At 51.1% G+C, this 11,060-nt stretch overlaps 1 protein-coding gene across 1 annotated transcript in view; it reads right to left on the bottom strand.

The window, feature by feature from the left end:
• The window catches only part of ACSBG2 (acyl-CoA synthetase bubblegum family member 2), a 21,496-nt gene extending 16,697 nt beyond the window's left edge, over positions 1 to 4,799 (bottom strand). Inside the window, exons 1-3 of the mRNA XM_025043186.1 lie at positions 4,563 to 4,799; positions 1,177 to 1,265; positions 353 to 473 (exon numbers count right to left, since the gene is read on the bottom strand). Coding sequence (XP_024898954.1) covers positions 353 to 473; positions 1,177 to 1,265; positions 4,563 to 4,799 — 447 coding nt within the window. The remainder of the gene's footprint in view (positions 1 to 352; positions 474 to 1,176; positions 1,266 to 4,562) is intronic.
• Between the last annotated feature and the right edge of the window lie 6,261 nt (positions 4,800 to 11,060).

Genomic DNA, 11,060 nt, shown 5'->3' with positions numbered 1-11,060 from the left:
AAGCATTGCAGAAATGCAGAAAATTACAAGGCTCGAAATAATCATACTTCTAAAAGAAAAATAACAGTGGACTGTACATAAAATAATAAGTAACCACATTTTTTAAATGGAGGCTGAGTAGGAAATTAAGTTAACATGACTCGGAAATTAAACTTCCCCACTCTGCCTTGCCGCCCCCAAAAGCAGCCTTGCCTGTTATGCCCACGTGTTTGTGAAGGACCCTCAGTGAGCCTGAGCCCGCGAGCCCCAGCACCCCGCCTGATTGATAGCACCCCCCTGGGAGCAGAAAGACACCGGCCTGGGCCCTCCCGTCCCCTGGGAGACTGGAGGGCAGCACTGGGCAGGGGTTTACCGAAAGGATTTTCTGTAGCTGTAGGTCATTTTCAACCAGCAAGATGTTCACTTTGGCACGAGTGATGACATACTGACAAGCCTCTGCAGAGTTGGTGGCATAGATTCCGACAGACAGGCCCCTGGGGAAAGAAAACACACATGCATGTGGCACGCACGCGCGTGCACACGCACGCACACACGCTCCTTAATGGGAGAATGTCCTGGAAGTGGGGGGAGGGGGAAGGTCTGCAGGCAAGTTCTGAGTTCGCGGCCTTGGCACAAGCTCGCCTCCCCCCACAACTTGACGACAAAACCAGAAATGATAGCGGTGATGAAAGCGGCAGCTCCTGTGATGTCATTATGACATCGGATCACGGAACCCTCGCAAGCACCCCATCTCACAGATGAGGAAACTGAGGCTCGGCGCAGTGAAGTCACTCGTTCCGGGTGCCATGGAAATAACAAACGCCAGAGGTGGGGTTTGGAGCCGCCTGTTCCCTTCATCCGCAGCCATTTGGCCTCGCCTTTAACCATTTCTCTGTGGTTTTACTGTGCATTTCCCTGACGGCTGACATCGAGCATCTTTTCAAGTCCTTATAGCCTATTTTGCCTTGCGACGTTTCTTGTTCAAGTTCTTTGCCCATTTAAAAGCTTTTTGTCTTTTTATTACCGAGTTCTAGAACCACCTCATATATTTGAAACACCAGTCTTTGGTCAGTCGATGGGCTTGTGTGTCTGTCTCACCTGCCGACCTGGGGCTGCGTCTGAACTCCCCGTTCACGCCGCTGCCCGGAGCAGCCCAGGACTCATCGACGTTGACAGTGAACTCACGCACGCTCTTACCCGGCTAGGATGGTGCCTAGAGAAGCGATCAACCACTCCGCAGAGTTAAAGCCCAGGATGCCGACTCCGTGGAACCGCTCCAGGCCCAGCTGGGGAGGCAAAAGCAGACAGACAAACAGGAAACGGAAACACAGAGACGTTTTGCTTCCGGGAGATCTGCCAGTCGGGACGGGGGAGCGCATGCTCCAAGGCCCACGGGGCTGCACGAGGAAAAGCCAGTGCCGAGTTTAAAATCTCGGGCGTGATACTTTTGTGAATATTGGGAAGTGACCGGTTTGCCTCCTTCTACATAGTACCTCGTTAATTTATTCTTATTTTTATGTATTTTATTTTTATTCTGGCAAACTATTTACAGCATGAAATACCATTTATAGAACAATTTCAGCTGATTTTAAGTGCACAGCTCAGCAGCATCAAGCACACACACGTTGCTGTGCCACCGTCCCCACCGTCTATCTCCAGAACTTCCTCATCTTCCCAAAATGACACTCTGTCCCCATTTCACACGCACTCCCCACCCCTCCCCCAGCCCCTGGCTCCATCATCTACTTCCTGTCTCTGTGAATCTGACTCCTCTGGGGACCTCCTGTGAGTAGAATCGCACAGTATCTGTCCTTCTGTGTCTGGCTTATTCACTGAGTATAGTGTCCCCAGGGTCCATCCACGTGGTGGCAGGTATCAGAACCTCCTTCCTTTTTAAGGCTGGATAATACTCCATCGCAGCAGAGGACCACACTGTGTGTACCCAGCATCTGTCAGTGGACGCTTGAATTGTTTCCGCTTTTTGCCTGTTGCGGATGCCGCTGCTGTGAACGTGGCCGTGCGCATTGCTGTCTGAGTCTCTGCTTTGAATTATTTCGGGTCTGTATCCAGAGGTGGGACTGCCGGACCACATGGAAATTCTATGTTTAATTTTTTTGAGGAAGTGTCAAACTGCGTTTCCGCCAGCAATACGGGAGGGTTTCGGTTCTCCCCTTCTTCACCAACAGTTGTTATTTTCTGTTCTTTTTAAAAGTCGTAGTCATCCTAATGGACGTGAATTTATTTTTATTTTTAATAACGGAAGCATCCAAAGACTGACATCCTAGAGGGGGAAACTGCACTTTTAAAGGCGTAGCCTTGGTGTGGTTCAGGGTGAATCGGGACACTCGAAGGTGACCTCCCTTTGATTTGGGGTCACTCTAACTTTGCTGGCTCTTTCAGTCACGTGGCAATGACCTCGTTTCTCAGGGAAAACGTAAGCGTTTGGAAGGCGTCTGCCTGTTGATGCCTCAGAACGTGGTGGCGACGGGGTCTGCCTAGTGACGGAAAGGCTGTGTTCGCTGTAGAAGTGTGTCTCTGTGAATGTGCAGGTAAACCAGCCTATTTCTGATTGGCTCCCTGAGGTCTGGAGAGTAGGGTCCTCGCGCTCCACGACTAAGGACGTGAACCAGAGGGTGATCTCTGAGGAGAGGCGAGTGACCCAGCCTGGGGCGCGGGAGCGGCAGCCAGGAGGAAGCCGGGCGAGCAGAGGGCGCTGAATGGTGCCGCCTCACAGCCTCGCAGTGAGGGCACACGGGCATCGCGGACGGGTGAGGGCGCTGGGGCGAGGCTAAAATGCGATCGGATGTCCTGAATGTCAGAACCATCGCAGAGGCCCTTTCACAATAGCACGTGCCCGTTGTTTTCATCGTCTGGCGATGCGTAATACGTCACCGCAAACTTGGCGGCTTAGAACAGCGCACACTTGTGATCTCAGTTTCCACAGGTGAGGAGCCCGGGGCGGTCCAGTCTGGCCCTCTGCTTAGGATGTCCCGGAGCTGCAGCGAGGGCATCGGCGGGCTGTGGCCTCTCAGGGCGTGGGGTCCTCTCCTGCACTCACAACTCGTGTGCAGAACTCATTTCCTTAATGCTTGAACGACAGGGGTCCCGTTTTCTTGGTAGATTCCTCAATCCCTAGAGGGCACCTGCCACCTGCTGCCCCTGGCCCTTTCCACAACACGATAGTTTGCCTCTTCAAGGCCCGCAGGAGGATCGCTGGTTCGGTGCTTCACCTGATTAGGTCAGACCCGCCCAGAGCACTTGCCCTTTCGATGAACTCCAAGTCAACTGATTAGGGACTTTAATGACATCTGCTAAATCTCTTCACCTTTACCACCACAGGGGGGAAGCCCACTCTTAGGCACAAGTCTCAAGTCTCATCCACACTCCAGCAGAGGGCACTCAGCATGAAGACACCAGGGCCTGGGATCTGCCGTCTTAGGATTCTGCCTATCAGACTGGCCAAGATGAACATTTTCGATGATATGACGCAGACTGTCATACTTTGCGAGTGGGCGCACAGCGACCTTTCTTTGTAAGAACTCACTCCGCAAAGGAGGTTCGCCGTGGCACCACGCAAGGCAGCAAAAGGCTAGAAACAGTAGAAACGCCCACCGGTAGGGGCCGGTTAAGTCAGCGCTGTTACGTGCACAGCTGCAGTTGTTGAAAAGAACATGGATTTTGTTCAATGAAGGCTCTCAGACTGTGGGAGCCGGCCTCCCAAACGGCCCTTGACGATTCTCAGCTGACGTTTGTGGTTTTACGTAATTCCCTCCCTCATCGTATCGAGGGTGTTCTGCGTAACCAATAGAATATGGAGGAAGCGATAGCGTGTCACTGCTGAGATTAGGTTATAAAAGACACCACGGCTCCCGTCCGGTTCACACTCTCTTGGATCACTCACCCCAGGGGGTACTGGCTGCCATGTGGTGAGACTGTCTCAATGACAACCCATGGAGAAAGCTACGAGCAAGAAATTGAGGCCTCCTGCCAACAGCCGGGCATGTGAAAAGCTTGGCGGTGAAGCTTTCAGCCCCAGCCAAGCCTTCGGGTGACGCAGCCCGGCCGACGGCCTGACTGCCACCTCACGAGAGACCCGGAACCAGAAATATTCAACTAAGTCACTCCTAGACTCATGACCCATAGAAATTGTGAGATAATAAATGTTTGTCATTCTAAGTCACTACATTTGGGGTTGGTTTGTTATACTTAAGTAGCTAACTAATACATAAAGATACTATGCCAGAGGGAAGAAACAAAACGCAGAATCGTGGATATAGTATGCTACCATGTGCGTAAAAATGTGCATATAGAGAAATTATGTAATATATACACATAATTTATTCCCCCAAAAGGATATATAAAAACTAGCGGTGGTGGCTGCCATCTCCATAAGGTGGGGGTCAAGGACCAGAGGGCAATTTTCACCAGTAAATCTTTGTATCTGTGGCGCTTTGTGCATTTTGTACATATATATGTGTATGTGTCTATTTCTGTATGTATGTATGCATTTCCTATTCTGAATGAATGAATGAGTGATGATGGAAGGAAGGAAAGATGGAAGGAAGAATAAATGACTCATTTACCTTGATCAAGGCTCTCGCAGCCTTCCGACAAGCCTCGTAGTACTGGTTGAAATTAAGAATTTCCCAGTTTTCGGTGCTCTTTGATACGAGGGCCGGATAAGTCCCAAATCGGTTGACTGACTCCCGAAAAAGTTCGGGGATGGTTACTGGGGTCTCGTGGCCTGGCCCATGTCTCGACAGCCTCAGAAGGACTTCTCCATCTGCGTGAGCGGTCCACAGCCCAGAATTAAGTGGCATGGTGTCTAAAAAACAATGCGCATACCTTAATTGTAAAGTACTTTATTGCTTTAAGAAAAAAAAATACTAACCATCATCTGAGCCTGCTGGAAAAATTGTGCTGATAGGCTTGCCCGAAGCAAGGTTGCCACAAACTTTCAATTTGTAAAAAAGGCAGTCTCTAAGAAGTGCACAAAACGAGACACAATGCAATGAAGTGTGCCTATACCCTAGACTGGGTGGCTGAAACACAGAAATTTAGTCTCTCCCAGTTCTAGAGATGAAATTCTGAGGTCCAGGTGCCAGCCGGTTGGGTCCTTCAGAGGCTGTGACGGAGAATCTATTCTGGGCCTCTCCCCTACCTCCTGGTGACCAGCGACTTTCTGGCCATCTTTGGCGTTCCTTGGCATGTGGAAGCATCACCCTGATCTCTGCCTTCACCGTCACGTGGTATTCTCCCTGCGTGTGTGTCTGTGTCCAAATTTCCCCTTTCTGTAAGGACACTAGTCATATTGGATTAAGACTCATCCTGTCAGCCATGAGGTACCTGGTAACTGTTAGGGGCGCAACATATGAATTTGGGGGGATGTCTTAGTCCATTTGGGCTACTAACAAAATGCCATAAACAGGCGGTTTCGAAACAACAGACATTTATTTCCCACACTTCTGGAGGCCGGGAAGTCCAAGGTCAAATCGCCAGCAGGTCTGACACCCTGCCTACTGGTTCATAGACATCTTCCAACTGTACCCTCACTGGGAGGGAGGGGCAGCGAGCTCTGTGGGGTCTGCGTAAGGACCCTGATCCCATCCAGGGGCTCCACCCTCAGGACCTCATCACCGCCCAGAGTCCCTGCCGCCAAGCGCGTCACATGGGGGTGTAGGTTTCAACATATGAGTGTGGGGATGCAAACATTCAGACCGCAGGAGAGGGACACAATTCGACCCATAACAACCTACAGAAGGGAAGGCTGGTTGGTAGAGGTCCCTCCACAAGAAGAATCAGCAGAGAGTGTCACACCAGCTTACAATCACCTATGGAGCCGCCATGAGGGAGTGTCGTGGAGGAAACCTGAAAGTTGCTCGCACGGCCTCCCTCACGGCCCTGCTCTAGGCGTCCAGCCTGCAGCCTGGGGGGAGGGGAGGAGCTTTAAACTGGGCTTCGTGGAGGGGTGTCACCTGGATACTGGTCGGGTATTTTAATGACTGTAGTGGGTTGAACAGTGTCCCCCCAAAATTCATACACAGACTCTCGGGAAGTGATCTCATTTGGAACTAGGGTCTTTGCGGGTGAAACCAGTAGAGGATCTCAGGACGAAGTCACCTTGGATTGAGGACGGGTCCTAAATCCGATGACTGGTGTCGTCAGAAGAGGGGAGGACGTAGAAATGCACAGAGTGGGAGGCCCCACGAACACAGAGTAGAAGGCCCCGGAGCACCGAGACTTCCAGCAGCCACCGGCAGCGGGGAGGTTCTGCGTCCCGAGAACCCGGCGACACCTCGGGCTTGGGCCAATGGCCTCCAGAACCAGGGTGCAGTCAGTTTCTGCTGTCTCAGGCACCCAGTCTGGGGCTTTGTTACGGCAGCCAGGGAATCCAACACAAGGACCAAAATGAGATCTCGACGATTATTACTATTTGAGAACGACTGTAAAAGTTATTCTTCTCACTATCTTAGCCGCTTGGAAAAGGGCAGCCGTGAGAGAGAAGGAAGGCCCTTTATCGCGATGTTCCCGAGTTCCAGTACCGCAGTAAAATGGTGCCGGCACGATGACAGCAAATCGTTATTACCGCGTCTACAGTATATATGTATTGTCGCATCTGTGCCATATATACAATTACGTCTGCACTATATGTATCATTACACTCTCAATACGTATAATTACATCTGCACTGTGTACGTGTGTGTATATTATTACGTCTGCACTGTATACACAACTACATCTGATGTATACATACGGTTCCTCCCGCATGGACTCGCCATTCTAATAGCGGGGTGCTATCACCAGTGCTGCCGGGGTACAGATCACACAAATGAGGCTTTGAAAGAGCAGCCTGCACCCCCCCATCCGGTGTGGAGGGCAGCCCCTGACCGGGGTTCAGGCGCCTCGGCCACGGCCAGGGCGCCTTAGGGAAAACCCTGGCCCCATTGTGCGTCCACTCTCCCCCACCACGTACCTTTCTTTATATTAATGTCTACTTCGGGGTGCTCAGCCTCCTCTTCCTGAGTCGTTGGGATTTCGGGCCTGCCCGGTCCGCGGAGAACATTCTTCACAGGGCTGCAAGGCACAAAGCGGAGACCTTAGGACAACAGGCGAAGGGACCGCAGGGCCGAGGCTGAGGCCGACCTCAACCACCCGACACGTCTGCCTGGAAAGCTGCCAGATCACAGAGCAGTCGTGAAGTGCACGGAGTGCGCGGTCTGTGGCTTTCCAGAAGAGTCCCTTAAATGGTTAGAGTATAGGATCCGAATCCGTATGCGATTCTGCAGGTGAGGAAACGTGCTCACCCCCTGCCCCTCACCGCCCTGTGGCACATCCACACGGCGACACAGAGGAAGGAACCCCTGACACGACGTGAGCGTGTCCCCGGGGGCATGACTCTGATGGAAGAAGCCAGACTCTAAGGGCCACGTGCTCTACACTTTCATTTACGTGACTTTCTGCAAAAGGCAAAACTATGGTGACGGAGGACAGGGGCTGTGGCAGGAAGTGGGGTCGGCTAACGCAGGGAATCCTGGGGGAATTTGTGGGTGATGGAAACGTACTGTTTCTGACCATGTTGGTGGCCACAGGCTCTCACATTTGCCAAAACTCGTAGAACTGTACACCAAAAAAAAATCCGAACTGGACTATGTATGGAAAAAGTGTACTTCTTGAAACGGGCAATTTGAAAATATTCTGTGGCTAATTCATTCAGGTTCCAGGTATTACTAAAGATAAAATATAAGGAGAAAATGACTTATTAGCAAATAGTTTCCCATTTCCTACATAGACATAGGTCTTGTTCCTAACACGTCCGTTTGTATTAGTCATTCAAAAGTCTTCATCACTTTTCCAAATATGTGTTCCATGGTGATAGTATTTTATCAGCCTAAAGAGAAATTTTTCCTACGGTGAATCAGTTTTATAAGTGAAGGTTTACTTTGGCAAGCTAAAAAGGGAAAAAGTGTACAATATACACCAAAATTGTTTATTCCCCCAAAAGTGAAATTTATGATGAAATATAAAAAAAATACTAAAAATGTCATCCAAGGCGTCCTTCCCGCCAGGCCCAGGGCCAGCTGCGAGGAGCTCCCACACTGGATATTCGGGGGCGTCTGCTCCCACGGACTTCGGTTGGGCCGAGACCACCCACGTGAGGAGACACCGAGGTAAATTAGAAACGTCAAAGAATTATTCACCCAACAGACATTTAAACTGCACACGAAGGCCGGTCACTGCAGCGCTATTTAAAGAGCAAAAAGGCTGTAGAAATACAAACGGCTAGGTATGAAAGGCTGGTGATATATGTTGTGGAGTCTCCATGTGGTAGAATATCTCAGAGTTGTGTAAAGAACACAGGAACGTACACCCGTGGTCACAGCAGCACACTTCACGGCAGCCAACAGTTGGAAACAACTCGAACATTCATCGATGGATGAATGGAGAAGCAAGACAGGGTCCACTCAGACGATGGAATGTTACTCAGCCATGAGAAGCGCTGACCCTCGCTCCGACGTGGACGGACCCTGAACACACGACGCCAGACACGGGGGCCACACGGCGTGCGGTTCCACTCGTGTAACATGTCCAGAAAGGCACTTCCACGGAGACAGAAAGCAGATTGCTGATTGCCAAGGGCTGGGGCGGGGAGGTGGGGAGTGACTTTCCTTTTGGGGTGATGAAAATGTTTTGGAGCTAAACAGAGGTGAAGTTTGCATCAATAAGGTCATGAACGTGCTAAACGCCAGAGAGCTGTTCACTTTAAAATGGTTAACTTCATGTCATGTGAATCTCACCTCAATTTCAAAAAAACCCCAGACAAATCGACTCGTTGTTACTTCAATGCGATGTTCTCCAAGACATAATATTATATAAAGAAGTCAAGATTCAGGACAACATACGAGGAAGGTGACCATTTGTGTACATGTTTATGACATGAGAAAATACTTGTATATCTCTGGCCTGAGGAGTCATTATCTCTTTGGTGATCATAATGCAAAACGCGAGCAGCCTGACCGCAAAGTTGTCCGCGATGTCCTGAGGAGGAGAAGATGGATCTAGGCGTGACAGGTGTGAGATCATGACGTCCCCAGGCACCCGTGGCCATCGGGGGCCTGCCCTGGCCTCTGACGACATTAACCGCCGTGAAGAATCTCTCTTGCACACTCAGGGAGAGAAGGGAGGGCTCAATGCGGGGCCTCGGCCCTTCTCTTCCCCTGGTGTTTCCTGAGCAGCTGCTGTGTGCAGGCAGTGTACACTGGGGCGCTGGGGACAAAAACCCCTCACGGAGCTGGCGATGGGAGAAACAGACAGGAAGAAACAAAGATCGGTTCAGACAGTAACAGGATGAGCCTCAGAAACATCGTGCTGAGTGTAAGAAGCCAGAGGCCACAGACACATAAGGGCATTCCCTTTTATCCGGGGTGCACCCACGCCCCCCAGCGGGTGCCTTACCCGTGCCTAGAACCAAACCCCGTGCGTACCGCGTGCTTGCTATACATACAGACCTACGCCAGATTCAATTTATAAATTAGGCACAGGAAGGGTAATGAAATAAAATAATTAGAACACCGCAGTGAGACAAAAGCTGCGTGGGTGTGGTCTCCCTGTGGGAATACCTTCCTGCGCTGAGATGATGCCCGTGTGATGGGGTGACCGCAGGTAACCGAAACCGCAGAAAGTGAAACCCCAGGCAAGGGGGACGACTGTCCTGTGTGATTACATCTACGTGACATGTCCGGAACAGACACATCCACAGAGACAGAGAGTGGCCGTAGGGGGCTGGCATGGGGGGTGGCAGAGACTGCTCATGGGTGTGGGCTTTCCTTTTGGAGTGATGAAAATCTTTTGGACCTAGACGGAGGTGGTGGTCGCGCAACATTGTGAGTATACTGAACGCCGCTGAGCCGTGCACTTTAAAATGCTTAATTTTGTGTCGTGTGGGTCTCCCTCGATGACAAAAAACGAGATCAGTAAGACTAAAGGGCGCTGTGATACAGCATGCTGGGGGGGGCCTTTCTCAGGAGGTGACGTCTGAGTTGACAACTTCAGGACGTGGAGCGCTGGTGGGGAGTGGGGCTCCAGGCAGCAGGAGCTGTGGTGCCAGGACTGCGGGGTACGAACCAGCTGGGCGTGTTACAAGAGAGCACCCCGCGACCCAGAATTATCCAGCCCCAGATGTCAAGAGCATCGACATCGAGAAACCCTGGACTAGATCAGGCAGTCACAATGTGCAAACAGCAAGCGCAATTAGCGTCTTTTCTGCACACGGAAGTAGTACATGGAGCCCGACAGAGGTTTCCCTGTGTCGTCGGGCTGAGAGGGTCCCCATAAAACAGCAAGAAGCAACTCTGGTAACGCATGGATCTTTTCATGTGCCAAGCACGGTGCTGAAAGTTTCGCGTGCACTGACTCATCTAATCTTCACGACAACCCCGAGGTAGGTACTATCTATTACTAGTCCCCATTTTACAAACGAGAAAACTGGAACACGGCGAGGTTAGCTTGCCCGTGGTCACAACACAGTTCTTTCCCCTTGACCCTGGGAACAGCTCGGCACCCATGAGCAGCTGTAAGTGGAGGCCATGTGATTCTTCAACAAGGCCAAGGGCGAATCCAGCTATGTCTTAAAGGAAACGACCAAATGAAGAATGCCTGCTTCTCAAGACTTCAGAGTAGTAAGTCCAGACGAGTCAACGATGAGGCTAAGATACTTGCTGAGCTTATAGCCCCCAAAAAATCTGCACCCAGAATATGTGAAGAGCCCCTCTGGATGAGGAAGATGAAGGCAAACTGTCCAACAGGTGGCAGGCGAGCACACCAGGAGCAGGCAGCTTCTGGGTCAGAAGGCAAACGGGCTCGGAGCCCAGGGCAAGATGTCTAGGTCCTTCGGTAACCAGGGAAATATACATTAAAACCACAATGAGATATCATTTCACCCCCAGGAAATGTGCACAAATGCACCCAAACGCTGGAGAGGAAGGAAAAACGTGAGCTCTCCCCGTCCCCCGCCGGTGGGAGCTAAAGATGGCACACCTGACTGGCACCTGGGCATTAACTGTTACAGTGAACACGCGCGGACG

Source organism: Pteropus alecto, unplaced genomic scaffold, assembly GCF_000325575.1.
Source record: "Pteropus alecto unplaced genomic scaffold, ASM32557v1 scaffold30, whole genome shotgun sequence".
Taxonomy (NCBI): Eukaryota; Metazoa; Chordata; class Mammalia; order Chiroptera; family Pteropodidae; genus Pteropus; species Pteropus alecto.
Note: the sequence above shows the minus strand (reverse complement) of the source record. Positions and strands in the feature narration are given on the sequence as shown.